At 44.9% G+C, this 18255-nt stretch overlaps 1 protein-coding gene across 1 annotated transcript in view; it reads left to right on the top strand.

Moving 5' to 3' along the window:
* The window catches only part of EHD1 (EH domain containing 1), a 37821-nt gene that overhangs the window by 13044 nt on the left and 6522 nt on the right, over nucleotides 1–18255 (top strand). The window contains exons 2-3 of the mRNA XM_026687552.2: nucleotides 4075–4172; nucleotides 14223–14635. Coding sequence (XP_026543337.1) covers nucleotides 4075–4172; nucleotides 14223–14635 — 511 coding nt within the window. The remainder of the gene's footprint in view (nucleotides 1–4074; nucleotides 4173–14222; nucleotides 14636–18255) is intronic.

Below are 18255 nucleotides of genomic sequence, written 5' to 3'. Positions count from 1 at the left end.
TAGTGCAGCTTGGCTCCGAGTAAACAGACGGCTATCATTTATTAGGAAGCTAGGTTTCATCTGGGTGCCTGGTTGGGGTGTGTTTGAGCTGGAGGTATCAGGGGGGATCTGTTTGTGCCCAGGTGTTTGCCTGGCTTGTGGTGTGGAGATTTTTTTGTTTGTGAGTGCAGGCTTCCAAATGATTGACAGTCTGGTGGAATCATTCATGCTTTCAGGTCTTTTTTCAATCTCTATGGCTTCTCTGATGATTCTGTGGCTGGGGTTTTCTATAGTGGCTAGGGTTTTGGTGCCATTGAAGTCAATGCTATGACCTGTGGCTTTCATGTGTTGGACTAGTGAGGAAGTGTCTCCTGGTAGTGCCTCCATGCTCTGGACACTACGCTGACAGACACAGCAAACCTTCTTGCCACAGCTCGCATTGATGTGCCATCCTGGATGAGCTGCACTCCCTGAGCCACTTGTGTGGGTTGTAGACTCCGTCTCATGCTACCACTAGAGTGAAAGCACCGCCAGCATTCAAAAGGTGACCAAACCATCAGCCAGAAAGCATAGTGTTAAGCCTGGATTCCCCAACGGGTGTTAAGAAAAACAAACTAAACAGAATGTGCAGCGAAGTCAGATAGGAAGACAGGTAAATGTGTGAGATAAGTTTTCTAGTTAACACGCAGTAAAAATACAGATACGCTTGTGCTATCAAAAATATAGTTTATTCCATTTAAGAATTATAGCATAGTCATAATAAACAGTCCAGTAGTCATATATCATATCAGTTAGTGTTGTCGGGGATACTCTATTTGCAAAGTCCGTGTTGAATAGCCAATGTCAGTACACTTACAATAAATCGGTTCAATCTTATCTTCTCTCCCTTGAGAAAAATCAACACTCCTACAAGAACGCAGTCATCAATCCATCCAGTAATTAGGGATCAGTAAGCCAGAGAGAGAGAGCTGCAATTGCCTCGCTTCTAATATAGTGCTTTTACAACCACACCCTTAATTACATTCTTGCAGTTAAAGTTACACACACTTTAAACAACAAACCATGATACCTTATTTATTATTTTTACCCAAACCAGTTAGGGTAAACAATGTTATCCCTAACACATAGGAACTGAGAAGTGGTCTGTGGTCACCACCTGCAGAACCACTCCTTTATTGGGGATGTCTTGCTAACTGCCTCTGCTTTCCACCTGTTGTCTATTCCATTTGCACAACAGCATGTGAAATTGATTGTCAATCAGTGTTGCTACCTAAGTGGACAGTTTGATTTCACAGAAGTGTGATTGACTTGGAGTTACATTGTGTTGTTTAAGTGTTCCCTTTATTTTTTTGAGCAGTGTGTGTGTGTGTTTATATAATACACACACACACGCACACACACACACACACAGATATATATATATATATATATGAGAGAGAGAGAGAATAGAAGAAGATAGATTTATTATTATTGATGTTATGTATTGGTAAATTGGCCCAGACAATGCACTGTTTAGTAAGCACTCAGGTATGTTAAAAGAAAAAAAAAAGTACAAATAAAATTCATTAAAGAAAAGAAAAACCTCCCTGGATGCGATTGGGGAAAACTTCCGGTGTCTTGAGGCCCTGCTTGTTGGGGACAGACAGGATGGGCCAGTGGTTGGATCCACTGGTTGTGGCTATCTCTGCTCCTCCGGAGGCCGGTTTCTGTGCTCTTTCAACCCGCTGGCCTTTGAACCCGAGTCCTCCATGCTGCTGGTTTGCTAAATGCTTTTGCAACGGAGGAGTTCTCCTCTGCCAGGTGGGCTGGACTTGGGACCCGAAAGCAAAGAATTGGAAAAAAAATGCTATGCACAGAGCCCTGGAGGTTTCCCCTTATGTTCTAGGTTGGATCTCTCTCAGATATGCTTCCATCCGTTACTCCTTCATATCCCATGACTGTGTTGTATCTTATGATTCTTGATGAATGTATTTTATTTTTTCCTTTATGTGCACTGAGAGCATTTGCACCAAAGACAAATTCCTTGTGTGTCCAATCGCACTTGGCCAATAAGGAATTCTATTCTCTATTCGATTCGATTCTCTATTCTATTCTATATTCTATATTCTATTCTATATTCTGTTCTATTCTATTTTATTCTATATTCTACTCTATTCTATATTCTATATTTTCTATATTCTATTCTCTATTCTATTCTCTCTATTCTATTTTATTTTCTATTCTATTCTATTCTATATTCTATTCTATTTTATTCTATATTCTATTCTATTCTCTATTCTATTCTCTATTCTATTCTATATTCTATTCTATTCTATTCTATTCTATTCTATTCTATTCTATATTCTCTATTCCATTCTCTATTCTCTATTCTATTCTCTATTCTATTCTCTATTCTATTCTATTCTATTCTATTCTATATTCTATTCTATTTTATATTCTATATTCTATTCTATATATCTATTCTATGTTCTATTCTATGTTTATTCTCTATTTTATTCTATATTCTATATTCTATTCTATTCTATTCTATTTTATTCTATTCTCTATTCTATTCTCTATTCTCTATTCTATTCTCCATTCTATTCTCTATTCTATTCTCTATTCTATTTTATTCTATTCTCTATTCTATTCTATTCTCCAAAAGACCTGAGGATGGGACAAGAAGCAGCGGATGGAAACTTATCAAAGAGAGAAGCAACCTGGAAATAAGGAGAAATTTCCTGTAAGTGGGAACAATTAACCCGATTGTCTCCAGTGGTGTGTGGATGCTCCATCACAGGAGGTCTTCAAGAAGAGATTGGACAACAGTCCGTCCGAAGGGTTCTCGGCTTGAGCAGCAAGTTGGACTAGATGACTTCTTAGGGCCCTTCCAGCCTTAGGAGTCTATGTTCTATGTCTCCACGCATTCTCTGGAACTTGAAGCCATATCTCTGGGATATTTTGATAGTTTGAAAGGAAGGACCCTAGGGAGGGTGGGATTAATGGACAGGGGAGGGGGGCTGGGATTATGCACGTGCGCACATACACACACACACACACACAAAACTCGGGATATCTTCCTTGGCTTTCTAGTGCAGAAGCAGGCCTGTTAAAAGACTCGCACTCATGTTTTCATGCCTTTCCAGGTATGAAAAGTTTGGCTCAGCAAGCCAAAGTTTTCAGCACTTGTCTGTGGAGATTCTCCGCCCTCCAGATCTTGGTTGTCCCAAAAGTGCTTTCTTTTTTTTTCAAGAGGCAACTGGACTTCTCTGGTTTTTCTTTGAAGACGTTTCCCTTGTCAGTCCCAGAAGCTTCCTCCGCTCTGACCGGATGGTGGGGGAATGGAAGGATTTATATTCCTTGCAGACACAGCTGGTCCTTTGCATCCTGTTAAAAGAGTTGTTGAGGCCGCTTGGAGATTTATCCGTGTTCTGAGTGGTGCCAATGGGGGTGTGGAGCCTTCTTGGAACCGATAAAGAGGATTCTGGTGTAGATTGGAGATGGATGGGGGCGCGTTGGGGAAACAAAACCACCACTTCACCAACGCATGGCACAACATAGGAGGAACAAACCCAACAGGGCTAAGATGCAGCATTTGAAAGACGAAGGCCGCCCTTGTGAAGGTAGCAAGGTCCACATTTTGGACAGAGAGGACGGCTGGTTTGAAAGAGGGGCCCAAGAGACCACCTGTGTCAAAATTGAACCCCCCTCCCTCAACAGAGCGGGAGGGATACAACATCATCTATCTCCAGTCTACAACACGGTCCTTTCCAAGAAGGCTCCCTACCCCCATTCGCACTACAGATCAACCTCCAAGCGGCCTCAACGGACCCTCTAAAAAGGATGCAAATGACCAGCTGTCCGCAAGGAGTATAAATCCTTCCATTCCCCAGTCAGAGCTGAAGAAGCTTCTTGGATGAGAAGTGAAACGCCCCGTGCAAGTTTAATGGATGATTCAATCCCCTAAATTGTTTTTTTTTTTTTTTGGGGGGAAGGGGGGTGAGAATGACCCAGTTCAAGCAGAATGGCAAAAATGCCACCCCGGGGAGCCCCATTTCTGTCCCTGCTTCGGACCCAGCCGCCTCCTAATCCTGTCCCCTTCCCTTCCCTTCGCAGGTTCATGTGCGCGCAGCTGCCAAACCCCGTCCTGGACAGCATCAGTATCATCGACACGCCAGGCATCCTATCCGGGGAGAAACAGCGGATAAGCAGAGGTGAGGCTTGAGAGGTTGTGTGGAGGGTTTAAAGCCTTGGGTCCTCCTTTTCAAGGACCTGTTGTACCCTCCACAAGAAAGGAGAGGAGAGGAAAGGAAAGGAAAAAGGAAAGGAGAAAGGAAAGGAAAGGAAAGGAAAGAAGGAAAGGAAAGGAAAGGAAAGGAAAGGAAAGGAAAGAAGGAAAGGAAAGGAAAGAAGGAAAGGAAAAGGAAAGGAAAGAAAGGAAAGGAAAGGAAAGGAAAGAAGGAAAGGAAAGGAAAGGAAAGGAAAGGAAAGGAAAGAAGGAAAGGAAAGGAAAGGGAGAAAGAAAAAGATATGCAGCACCTACAGCTTCTGGAGGGAAGCCATTCCACTGATGAATTGATGTGGGATTATAGAATAAGAGAGTCGGAAGGGACCATGGAGGTCTTCTAGTCCAGCAGTCGCCAACCGGTGGGCCATCCACGAGAAAGTTTTGGTGGTCCACAGAGAAATATAAAAAAAAAAAAAAAACAATTAATCCAGGCTACGCAGGAACACAAGGCTGCGCCGCCCACATGGCCCGCGGGAACCCTCCCCGCCCACTCAGTCCTTACCTGGCAAACTTGCCTGCTAAATTGCTATTTTTTCCTTTTTCCAACCATCATCTGTTCTGCTGTGCTGGGAGATTTAGATTAGCTAGAAAGCAGGACATCCTTGCATTTCTTGCTTTCTAACTAATTTTTAGATCTTCGGCTCTGTGCAGAGCCGAACCTTCCTTAGGATTGAAGCAGGGCAGACTCAGGTAGCCGATGGCAGAAACACAGATCTCTAAGTTGAATCTGTGATTCTATCAGCAACTCAATCTGCCTGCCTGCTTTGCCTGATTTTGGGTAAAAGTTGCTCTTTTTTATAAAAAAAAATAATATTAACATACATGGGGTGTTGTGAATTAATTTTGTGAGTTTGCCTGCTAGCAAATTTTATGTGACAGGCTCAGGTAACCGATGGCGGAAACACAGATCTCTTAAGTAGATCTGTGATTCTGTGGGCAACTCAATCTGCCTGCCTGCTCTGGACCTGGTTTTGGGTAAAAGTTGCTCTTTTTTTAAATAAAAAATTCAATATTGACATAAATATTTATAATATTTACGTACAAGCCGTGCCCAGCCAGTCACATGACCACCAGGCCACACCCACAATTTAGGCCACGCCCACAGAACCAGTTGTTAAGAAATTTGAATCCCACCTCTACTTCTGTGTGTGTGTGTGTGTGTGTGTGTGTGTGAGAGGGGGGGAGAGAGAGGTTAGATCAGATCTCTCTCTCTCTCTCTCTCTCCCACCCACGTCAGCAAACCACCGTCAGTCAAAGTTCATATTAGTGATCCCCGGAATTTAAAATTATGAGTTTGGTGGTCCCTGAGGTCCAAACGGTTGGTGACCCCTGGACTAGGAGACCCTATACCAGTCCAGACCAATGGACACCCAGTCTCTCCTTAAAAGCCTCCCATGTTGCAGCACCCACAGTCGTTCCACTGATGGATTGCTTAGTCTGGGGGCTCCTGCTTGAGCAGGGGGGGTGGACTAGAAGACCTTTTAAGGTCCCTTCCAACTGCTGTTAGTCTTCGTCCCATGCCTTGGGGGGGGGAATGTGGTTTCCCATTTGGGGTGGTGGGTGAAAGGACTCAATCGGATAAAAATAGCTGCCTGTTTTCGAATCCTTTTCCTTCCTTTCCTTCCCGGTGCTCCTCCTCCACCCTGGGGGGGCAGCCTTCCCATCCCAAGTTTTCCATTTCTGCCCACCCGTCCCCTCCAGCCATGGTTTGGCTCTTTTTTTAAAAAAAAAAAATTAGTGTGTACGTTTTAACTTGTAGTGACAACCAACATTTTTTGTGGACAGTGTAATGACTGGGTCAACATATCTTTTACACAATGCTAACAGTAATAATACAATTACGTTTACATAGTTTTTGTCTTCCAACTTCTAACCTTAATATGCTCATTATAATTATAATCTTTTATCTATCTATCTATCTATCTATCTATCTATCTATCTATCTATCTATCTATCTATCTATCTTATCTATCTATCACCTATCTATCTTATCTATCTATCACCTATCTATCTTATCTATCTATCTTATCTATCTATCTATCTATCTATCTATCTATCTATCTATCTATCTATCTATCTATGTGTGTCTATTATCTACTGATCAATCATCTATCATCTCTTTTTTTCTTTTGCTTTCTTGATCTTTCTCTGTCTACCTACCTACCAATCTACTGATCAGTCAACTATTATCTCTTTCTTTTCTTTCTTTCTTTTCTTTCCTTCCTTTCTCGCTTTTTCTATCAATCTATCAGCTATCTATATTATACTATTTTCCCAATTTGTACTTATTTCTTTACTAGCTCTAGCCCCGTACTTTGCTACGAAACTATGTGGTCGGGTTTAGTTCTTGGGAAGGAAAATAAGGGGAAAAAATTTCTGCCTCTGCCTACCAGCATCCATGGATATTCATCTGGCTAGCGTCCTGTCAGTGTGTGGAGAGTTGAGGGCTGTTTGGAAACTGAAAGAGTATTTGCTGTGCGAGCAAGGAGACAGCATGGAGCCTGGGCGTGGCTTAGCTCAACTGTTCTGTACTAAAGCTGCTTGGTGCTCTTAAACTGAAACTCCTCTGCTTGTGTTTTGCATTTGGAAGAGATTTCTTTTCAGGTGGGAAGAGGGAGTAGAACTCCTTAGCATCAGAGCATGTTAATAATAATAATATAGGAAATACTAATGATCTGATGGTCCTTTGGAAAAATCCTTTCTTAGTGAGCACCTAGAAGCCAAGAGGAACCTACGTGCCAAATTTCAAGTTTGTAGACTTTACGGTTCTGGAGATTTTGTGATGATGCGTGAGTGGTATTTCGCTTTATATGTGTGTGGTTTGTGTGTGTGTGTGTATGGTGTTCAGCTTTGTTCGGGTATTTTCCCACGTCTTTACAGTTGTGCTTTTAAAGTTGTAGTGACGTTTTAGAAGAATCTCATCTGCCATCATCAGGCTCATGACTCTCATCTCTCAGGTGAGATTCTGCCGAAACGTCGTTACAACTTTAAAAGCACAACTATAAAGACGTGGGAAAATACCCGGACAAAGCTGAAACACCATACATATAAATTGGGTTCTTCTATATTCACCTCTTTGTCTTTAAACAATACTATTCTTTCTCTAGGATTTTCTATCACTTGCTCCAAAAATAGATGTAAACGTCAACATTTCTTCATACAATATACTTGTAGACCCCTATGAAGTCATGAATGTTTTAATATTTTAAATATCGCTCAGTGTTCCACCATGTTTTCACGATGGTTTGGGGAACGCAGGATGGAAAGTTTCCTGGCTGAGTTCAAATCCCCCGCGTGCCCGGCTGCTTGCGGGCAGGAAACGCTGCGATCCATGATAAGGCCCGGCTTGACCCCCCCGGCAGGCGAGGAAACGCCCGGTGAAATTCAGCGCAGGAGATTGGGTTGGCTTTGGAGACCCACGATTAGGCAGGCGCCCCCTCTGCTCCGCAGGGCTCAATAATTTAGTTTTCCCCCCCTCCTGGGTGGAGAAATCCGTGCGCTTTGGACCCCTTTGGGAAGAGCTGCCTTCAGACACGCTCTGGACACCGGTGTCGCCAAATAAGGGAAGATGGAGACGCAAATTCTGGTGTGGCCAGGTGGAGGGTAGATGAGGGTCCGTTCTCCCTGGAAACAGATTTAACAGATTAACAGAGTTGGCAAGGGACCTTGTAGGTCATCCAGTCCAACCCCCCACCGAGGAGCAGGAGACCCTACACCATTCCTGACAGAGGGCAGTCCAGTCTCTTCTTGAAAGCTTCCAGGGATGAAGCTGTCACGACTTCTGTTCCTGGGCTGGATTGTTCTCCCTGTCAGGAAATTCCACCTTATTTCCAGGTTGAATCTCTCCTTGATCGGTTTCCATCCATTGTTCCTTGTCTGGCCTTCAGGTGCCTTGGAGAATAGCTTGACCCCTTCCTCCTCTCTGTGGGAGCCCTCAAATATTGGAAGGCTGCTCTCCTGTCTCCCCTGGTCCTTCTCTTCCCTAGACTAGCCTGGCCCAGTTCCTGCAACCGTCCGTCGTATGTTTGAGACTCCAGTCCCCTCATCCTCCTGGTTGCTCTTCTCTGCACTCTTTCCGGAGTCTCAACCTCTTTTTTATAATGTGGGGACCAAAACTGGATGCCGTATTCCAAGGGTGGCCTCACTCAGGCTTTATAGAGTGGGATTAGTACCTTCGCACGAATGCCAGAAGTGTTGTTTTGCACATGGCCTGCTTGGACTGTGGCTCGCGTGGTCTCCAGGTGTGCCCGTATCACCCTCCGGTGGCGGTTGGTCTGGGGTCCATAAACTGCCAGGGATTGCACTTCAGCAAAGCAACAGGGTTGCTGGGTAGGTTTAAAAAGTGCATTTGGAAAAAAAAATTATCAAGTGGGGTTGGAAAGATTTTTGCCGCTTCTGCTGCAAAGGAGTTGGTGGTTGAGCATCTCTTGATTCATGCTGGGTGATGAAACACTGGCCAGAAAAATGCTGCTTTTGAGAATTGCATGTTCCACTTTTTAAAAATAAATAAATAAATAAATTTCTCACCCAGTGTTGCGCAACCTTGGCAAGTTTAAGACGCGTGGAGTTCAAGATGCAGAATTCAAGTATAAGATGCAGAATTCTGGGAGTTAAAGCACTCTTAAACCAGGCTGTCTAGGTATTCTGGGAGTTGAAGCCCATCCCTCTTAAAGCAGGCCGGCTGGGGAGGAAAATAAGGGGGGGGGAAATGTGCCTCTGTCTACCAGCATCCGTCGGTATTCATCTGGCTAGCGTCCTGTCAGTGCGTGAGAGAGTTGAAGGCTGTTTGGAAACTGAAACAGTATTTGTTGTGCGAGCAAGGAGACAGCAAGGAGCCTGGGCGTGGCTTAGCTCAACTGTTCTGTACCAAAGCTGTTTGGTGCTCTGAAAATGAAACTCCTCTGCTTGTGTTTTGCATTTGGAAGAGATTTCTTTTCAGGTAGGGAGGGGGAGTCGAACCCCTTAGCATCAGAGCGTGTTAATAATAATAATAATATAGGATAATACTAATGTTCTGATGGACATTTTGAAAAATCCTTCCTTAGTGAGCCCCTAGAAGCCAAGAGAAATTTCAAGTTTGTAGGCTTTACAGTTCTGGAGATTTTGTTGATGATGCGTGAGTGACCTTTCGCTTTTATATATATAGATTTATTATTATACGGCTTAAAATATTTACGTAGGAAAACAGTCAGGTCACATTTTTTCAGCAACTTCAAACGGTCATTAAACTGGACGGTGGAAACTTGAGGTCTACCTGTAAAATCACTTAAAACCATAAAACTCAATTCATTGCAACCTTTAAAAAGGTTTTTTTTTTTTAATTTTGCATTGTTATTGCAATGTGTGAACTGGTCTACACAGATTAGATTTGTTCATTGCGGGGTTTTAATCCAGTGAGTTTTGGATACCACCAGAATAAATCTCCCCTCCAGCGACGGAGTTGGGTTGGGCATCTGGTCATTACATGCAATGTATTTGCCTCCCAAGGGGATCATTTTTTTTCTGATGTTGCTACAGTTTTCCACAGGAAAATGTTCGGCGTTTTAAGAGTTTAATTGTTCCATAACTTGAAACTTGGCGTAGATGGATCGTTTTGAGTGCCTGGGGTGGGTAAATATCTTAAGCTTTGGGCATTTTTCCAGGAAGCTATTTGTTTCTTTAAAAAAAAAACAACCTGCATATTTATGCAAGTGTAAATCTAGCCTGCCAAAATTGATGCATTTGTGTTTTTCTTTCCCCTGATTTTCTGTGGCAATTGTAAATACTGAGAAGTAAGCAGGAGCATAAATCTGCAGATTGGTAAAATATAGCCCTTTATTTCTGAGTTGTTTGCAAAGTAGGGAAAGTTTTAAAGAACATTCTTTAAAAATGCAGTGCTTTGGAGTTGGATGAGTTGCTTGCAAGTAAAAATTCCGTTTTTAAACACTGTGTTCCCAGCTGCAGCTAATGAAGGGAATCAGGGCCCTTTCCTCCCCCGTAAGCCAAGCAACCCACATTGCTCCATTCTTCATTCCTCCCTGCATGGCCTAGGATGAAAAGGGGGTGGGCCTGGGTCTTCCTCTGAACTCCCTCTCCCTTGTTCTCCCTCTCCTCTGCTCTGCCCAGCCTGTCTTTGCCCTTCCCCAGTTTCTTCCACAGACAACAGAGCCGCACTGCCGCCCCCGTCAGCTGTTCGGCTTCCTCCTCCGAATCAGAGTCTGGCAGGGGCATGACAGCAACTTTTAAGACTTGTGGACTTCAATTCCCAGAATTCCCCAGGCAGCATGCTTGAAGAAGGGTAGGCTTCAACTTCCAGCATGCGCTGGCTGGGGAATGCTGGGAATTGAAGTCCACAAGTCTTCAAGTTGCCACATTTGGAGACCAAAGTCAAACAAAGAGAAGGATCATGAGTGACATGTTAGCAGTCTTAAAAAAGTGCATTAGACCTTTTAAAAGCACACTAAGAACATTTTAAACAACGCACACTACTGGAGTGTCTCTGGAAGGCATTTAAAGGGGATTTTGGTGGAAGCATAAAAAGAGATAATGCAAGTTAACTTAGATTGGAGGTACGGGGGAGGATGCCTCAGCAGCGTTGCGACAGGTTTAGCAACACAGAAGCACAAAGTTTTGGGTTTCCCCTTCAGGAAGCTGTAACAGGAAAACATTGAACTGCTGAGATCAGAATGGGTGGGAAACTGCGGGCCACTCACCCCCCCCCCCCATCAGGGTCTGCAAAATGCTGGTGCAATTTTTCTGGCCCTGAGAAAATTTTGAATAGTTTTTAAAAAATGCCCTTTAAGCATTTTGTGGGTTTGTTTTAAAATTTCCTTCGTGTTCCTGGTCTGCAAAATGGGGATATTCGTCGACGGCTTTTCTGTCCAAGCTTCTTGCCGGGAGTTTATTTTGCTTTCTTCTTCAAGGCAGCCGTTCTGAATCTGAAATGACTGGTCTTGATATTTGTTCAGTTTTTCTGGAGTAAAACTGAAAATCCTGGAACTGCATTTGATCCCTGGAATTGTACTAATGCAGGTGGTCCTTGACTTATAACCACAGTTGAACCCAAAATTTCTGTTGCTATCTCAAAAAGATGTTGAGACTCCGGAAAGAGTGCAGAGAAGAGCAACCAGGATGATGAGGGGACTGGAGGCTCAAACATGCGATGAATGGTTGCAGGAACCAGGCCTGGCTGATCTAGGGAAGAGAAGGACCAGGGGAGACAGGAGAGCAGCCTTCCAGTATTTGAGGGGCTCCCACAGAGAGGAGGAAGGGGTCAAGCTATTTTCCAAAGCCCAGACAAGGAAAAATGTATAGAAACTGAACAAGGAGTGATTCAACCTGGAAATAAGGAGAAACTTTCTGACAGGGAGAACAATCAACCAATGGAACAGAAGGTGCCTGCAGAAGTTGTGGGAGCTTCATCCCTGGAAGCTTTCAAGAAGAGACCGGACTGCCCTCTGTCAGAAATGCTGTAGGGTCTCTTGCTCGGGTGTGGGGTTGGACTAGATGACCTACAAGGTTGTCTTCCAACTCATCTTTTAATCTGTTAATATGCAGAGACCTTTTGGATAAAAGAGAACGAATTGTTTTATACATTCATCTATTTTTTTTAAATAAATTACAGTCCAGTCGTGTGTTGTGCTGTGTATTTTGTATTAGAGAAACATCAAATAATTATAAACATGAAATATGAATAAAACAAATTCATTTGTGGAGAGTCTGGAGGGGTGAACGAGAGCAGGGAATAAGGAGGAATTTCCTGACAGGGAGAACAATCCACCCATGGAACGGAAATTGCCTTCGGAAGTTGTGGGAGCTTCATCCCTGGAGGCTTTCAAGAAGAGACTGGGCTGCCCTCTGTCAGGAATGGTGGAGGGTCTCCTGCTTGGGCGGGGGTTGGACTAGATGACCTACAAGGTCCCTTCCCACTCTGTTAATCTGTCTCACTTGACAGCAGAAATGTTGGGCTCCCTTGTGGCTGTAAGTCGAGGACTAGCTGTGCGTCAGTAAAGTCGATCCTTATGTGCCCGGCTGACCCGCTCCACATTCTTGGCACGCTCGTGTGACCAAAATGGAACCGTCCACCCCGAGTGTTTTTTCCTTTCTCCAAAATGAACTAAAATGTGGGCGTTTTCCTGTCGCAGAGATCTTTGGGAGGGGTTCAGTAAGTGCATGCATAGAATTTTTCCCCCCCCTCTTTCTCGAGAAAGTCCCCGTGCATCTCCCGCCCAAGCGCATATTTCCACAGTTTGCAAATAGGCTTGAGAGCCAGAAATGATTTCGGCACGCAGCAGCCACCCTCCCGCCCTCTTCCAAGAAAGCTGGCTTGTGCAAGACATCAGATATTTTGCTGTCCTTTTGGCTTCCTGGATTTGAGACAATGGAGGTGCTTTCTTCCTCTCTGGCCTGGTTGTTGTAAGCTACTCCGCTTTGGCAGAGTAGCAAGGCTTCCCTCCCCCCCCAGGGAAAATAAAGGTGCTAGTCCTCAGGGCTCAAAAGAAAAGGGAGAGATTTGTACGAATCTGGACAAGGAGGGTGGCACGGATGGGGATTCCCCAGCTTGCTAAATTTATGGGGTTTTCAAGAAATGGCTAAATTAAACTTCTTGGCTTGGGAGGGAAAACAATAATCTGTATTTGTGGCTGAGTGGAAAACCCGTAATAGACGTTTTGCATAAAATGGAAAAAATGCACTTACGATTTGTGGTTTTGACGATTAAGGGAAAATATGGAGAAAACAGTGAGGTCCCTTTTGTAACCCTAGACTAGCGGAAGAGAGATTTTGGAAATTGGACTTAGATTTGCTGCAATGGAAATCCCAAGCTTGCTTCCTTGCCTCCCTGTCTCCCTTTACTTTTCCTTCCTTCCTTCCTTCCTTCCTTCCTTCCTTCCTTCCTTCCTTCCTTCCTTCCTTCCTTCCTTCCTTCCTTCCTTCCTTCCTTCCTTCCTTCCTTCCTTCCTTCCTTCCTTCCTTCCTTCCTGTCTTTCCCTCCATCCCTTCTCTTTTTTTCCTTCCTTGTCTCCCTTTATTTTTCCTTCCTTCCTTCCTTCCTTCCTTCCTTCCTTCCTTCCTTCCTTCCTTCCTTCCTTCCTTCCTTCCTCCTCCCTCCCTCCCTCCCTTCCTTCCTCCCTCCTCCCTCCCTCCCTCCCTCCCCACTTTCCTTCCTTCCTCCCTGTCTTTTCCTCCTTCCCACCCTGTCTCTTTTCCTCCTTTCTTTCCTTCCTTTTTTCTTTCCTCCCTCCCTGTCTTTTCCTCCCTCCTTCCCTGTCTTCTTCCTTCCTTCCCTTCCCTTCCTGTTTTCTTTTTTCTTTTTAAATTCCTTTTTCTTTTCTTTTCTTCCTTTGTGTCTTTTGTAAACATTTAATAAACATTTATTTTAAAAAGTACACTTCTAGTTGTGGTTCAGAAGGAAACAGAGAGATTTGGGCTCAACAGGAATCCCTAGTAGGATGGTAGAGTCCTTTTCAAGGACACACTGTATAAAGATAGTCTTCGACTTACGACTAAGTTCTTATCGGCAGTTCAGAGATACAACAGACTTCTTTGGGGATATATATGAGCTGGTTCTGACGGCCAGGTGTTTCCCTCCCCAGCCCCCGGCCACATGGAGCTCTTGCCTCACAATCAGGAGGTTGCGAGTTCAATCCCAGGTAGAGAGAGGTATTTTTCTCTCTGGTCATGATGAGAATCTATCTGCGGAACAAAACTCCATACTGGCGACAGGAAGGGCATCCAGCCAGTAAAACACTCTGCTAGCTCCATTCAGTGGCCCAGACTCCACTCCGCAAGGGATTATGGGGTTGTTAAAAGAAGATGATGATCGTGGCAGGGGACTTGAGTCGTCCCCCAGTTACGTGCCAGGCATGTGGTTTTTGATTATCCAAAATCTGGACGAGTTTTTCTGTACGAATTTGGCTCCTCTGAGCCAGTTGGACTTTCCCAATAGGGCCGGCCAGGTGTGTCCAGTCCCTGACCTCTTGCCTCGGTTTCCCCACAGGATACGACTTTGCCGCCGTGCTGGAATGGTTCGCGGAGCGGGTGGACCGCATCATCCTGCTCTTTGACGCCCACAAGTTGGACATCTCGGATGAGTTTTCGGAGGTGATCAAAGGTCTCAAGAACCACGAGGACAAGATCCGTGTGGTGCTGAACAAGGCGGACCAGATCGAGACACAGCAGCTGATGCGCGTCTACGGGGCGCTGATGTGGTCCCTGGGCAAGATCATCAACACCCCGGAGGTGGTGCGCGTGTACATTGGATCCTTCTGGTCACACCCGCTACTCATCCCGGACAACCGTAAACTCTTCGAGGCAGAAGAGCAAGATCTCTTCAAGGACATCCAGTCGCTGCCCCGCAACGCCGCCCTCCGGAAGCTGAACGACCTCATCAAGAGGGCCCGGCTGGCCAAGGTCAGTGTTCTCACCCAGCTCCCCAAATATGACAAACCCTTTGACGTTAACTCACAAGATGCCTTGATTAGGAGCGCCGGCAAAAAGTTTCTCTCAACGCCGGCTTTGAAGTCTAGCCAGCCGGAAGATGAATAGTTATCTGCCACATCCATTAATCTCCTCCCCCTGCCTTTGATCCCCAGAGTTAGGGTGGGGCTTCACTAGCAGCGGTGGCTCTTCCGTCCCAAGGACCGGCTCATAGATTTCCACTGCTCTCCTCTCCTCTGCCTTCGGCGTCAGGCACTGGACCCGGCTGTTCCTCCTCTTCCTCATCAGCCACCTCCAGACCTGGGGGGTGTTGACTTTCCATCTGAGGGCTGACCGATGACTCAGGCTCAGTCTCTCTCTCTCTCTCTGTCTCCGTCCCTCCCTCCTCCTCCTCCTCCTCTGATTCACAACAGTCTGAAGCGCTGCCTGTCCAGACATTTGGGGGACGTCTGGGGATGATGGAGAGTGCAGTGGTGATGGGGGAAAGGTAGCCTTGGGCATCTTTGAAGTCTGGCTAGTCTGTGGGGTGCAAAGAATCCAGACTGCGCATTAAGAACACTTAGTTATCCCATTTATAAGGTATCCCTTGACTTATAACAGTTCACTTAGTGACCGTTGGAAGTTACGGCACTGAAAAAAAAAGGTGACTGATGACTGTTTTTCACACTTCATGAATGTTGCACCATCCCCATAGTCACGTGGCCAAAATTCAGGTGCTTGGCAACTGACTCGTATTTATGACAGTCACAGTGTCCCAGGATCACGAGATTCCTCTTTTGCGACCTTCTGACAACGGGGAAGCCAGATTCGCCGAACAACCACGTTGCTAATTGAACCACTGCCGTGGTTCACTTAGCAACTGTGGCAAAAAAGGCCGTAAGAAATGGGGCGACATTGACTTAACGAAGGTCTCACTTAGCAACCAAAAAAATTGGGATCAATTGTGGTCGTTAAGTCGAGGACTATCTGTATACCGCTTCATAGTTAAGTTCCAGTTAAGCTGATTTTATTGCTCTTGCTTATAGAAAATTAAATTAAATTAAATTAAAATTAAATTAAATTAAATTAGGTTAGTAGAGAAGAGTTAGTGGGATTCAAGGGGATTTCAACCATTTGGGAGAATGTAACGATTCCAAGCTAGTTCCTTTCTTGAGACCGCCCCCCCTAGGCTCTGCCTGTCCTCCTTACACAGGCAGGAAGGCAGACAGGAAACCTTGCCAATCCCCTCAAGCAGGAATGTCAAACTCAAGACCCGCAGGCCACATCCGGCCCACGGTGTGGTCAGATCCGGCCTGTGTGGCTTCGGCCTGGTCTAACTCAATGCGAAGAGGAAAGATGCCGGCAGTTTGGGGAGTGGCGTCAAACTAGCCACACCCACCCAGTCGGCCACACCCACCTGACACACGCGCAAGATCAACCACAGCTCTGATGCAGCCCGCAATGAAATTGGGTTGCCCTAAAGCAGGCGTGTCCAACCTTGGCAACTTTAAGACTTGTGGACTTCAACTCCCAGAATTCCTCAGCCAGCTTTGCTGGCTGAGGAATTCTGGGAGTTGAAGTCCACCAGTCTTAAGGTTGCCAAAACACCCTATTGTACAGAGAGCGGACTGGTCTCTTTGACCTTTCCTGCAAATACAAATAATCCTCAATTTATGACCATGACTGGGGCTGGTATTTCTGTCCCAAGTCAGGGCAGTCATAAAAACGAGTCACCACACAACCAGAACTGATTTCCACACTATTTTGTGACCCCCACTTTTTTTTTTGGCTAAGGTTATTAAGTGAGGAACATTTAAACTTTTCAAGGACTTTTCTTTAAATGTCCTACAATTACCGCTGACTTCCTAATTCCGCCCCGCCCACCCCCCAAGTTTAAAAGAAAGTTTTAAAGTTTAAAAAATTAGATCTGTATTTTATTTATTATTTTACTGCGTGTCTGTTACTGGCTCCGTTCGTAGAAAATCTGGCCTTTTGGGGTATTAATTCCAAAAAAGCGGAGACTTGGCTTAGAAAATTTCCCACCAAACACATCCTATTTTTAGGAATGTGCTGTTTTTGTGAAGGCACAAACAGCCGCGGCAGAAGCCTTCCTAGGGCACAATTCTCTTTAAAAGCTCCCTTTGTGGAAACGCACAAATTTTCCAACAGAGGATCCTTTCATATGGGGTGGAAAAAAATCTGCATTAAAGATCCCATTGAGGAAAAATGGACATTGCACCTGGGTGAGTGGAATGGGGGGTAGAATTCCCTTAAATTGGGATTGAAATGTTAAATGGAGACCTTAAATTGGTCCCTTGTTTTTGCAGCAATTGTTCACATGTGCAGTTATCTGAGATGTGCTAAACTGCACTGCAATCCAAAGTGAAATCCCAGTTAACCTTTGAACTTTGTAACCTACATCCCCACCAAGGGGAGAACTTCTTCCTTTTTTTTCTGCTTCTCCCCACCAAAACAATTAACCTTTGATGTGCTAAAGGGGGGAAAAAACCCTTTTTCTGAAAGAGTTTTGCAGAATAAACAAAAAAGCAGAGAGCAGTGCGTGCTTTTTAAATAAGTGCAGCCAATGAAAAGGAGAAGTCCCACTCAGCAAAATCGGATCTTTGTGAAGGTTTGGAGGGAATTAGAAAAATTTCCCAGAAAACTCCACTCAACCTTTTATCCGAGTTCCTGATTCAAGAGGCAAGATTCTCATCAACTTCCATAAAAGTTTCCTTTGTGTTTTGCAAAGGTTTCTCCCCCCCCTACGTACCCACGGTTTGCCAACTTTAGGACGTGTGGACTTCACCTCCCCAGAATTCCCCAGCTGAGGTTAACAGACGCTGCAATAGAGGAATCACTTGTCTCGAGGTACGACCATTCATTCACCAACCATGCAAAGTTACAACAGGGTTGGGGGATAATGGACAAGGCGATACCCTGTTTCCCCGGAAATACGACCTACCCGGAAAGTAAGTCCTAGCTTGATTTTTTTTTACATGTGAGCCCAATATAAGCCCTACCCCCCAAAATAAGCCCTAATTAAGATCCTGCCCATTCCAGAATGGACGGGTAAAAATTAAGCCAGGGTGGGGATGGGAGAAGGTGGAGCTGACCTCCTACTTGCTGGCCCATTTCTTCTGCAGCCATCAAGGCTTCCCTGAAGGCCTCTGTAGCTTGTAACAAAGCTCTGGATCGATCCAGAGCTCCATTATCGGCTGCAGAGGCCTTCAGGAAAGCCTTGCCGGCCACAGAAGAAGTTCCTGAAGGCCTCTGACTGATAAAAGGAGGCCAGCGGGTGACGCACGCAAGTGAGGTGTGTCAGTGGATGAACCTCCCCTGAAAATAAGACCTGGTGCCTTTTTTGGTAGCAACAAAAATATAAGACAGGGTCTTATTTTCAGGGGAAACATGGTATAGTCCCTTCACTTACAACCATTAGTTTAGGGACTATTTGAAGTTATAAGGGCAACTCTAATGACATAATGAAAAAAAAGTTAGTTATGACCAGTCCTCGCACTTACGACCATCACAGCACGCCCCCCAGTCCCATGATCAAAATTGAGGCACTTGTAAATACAACCGACATGGGTTGACAAGGGTTGCAGAGTCCTGGG

This window comes from Notechis scutatus, chromosome 14, assembly GCF_049901735.1.
Source record: "Notechis scutatus isolate UNSWTSFEM ecotype Mainland chromosome 14, rNotScu1.2, whole genome shotgun sequence".
NCBI classification, from domain to species: domain Eukaryota; kingdom Metazoa; phylum Chordata; class Lepidosauria; order Squamata; family Elapidae; genus Notechis; species Notechis scutatus.
The sequence above is the reverse complement of the archived record's forward strand: the minus strand, read 5'-3'. Positions and strand labels throughout refer to the sequence as shown.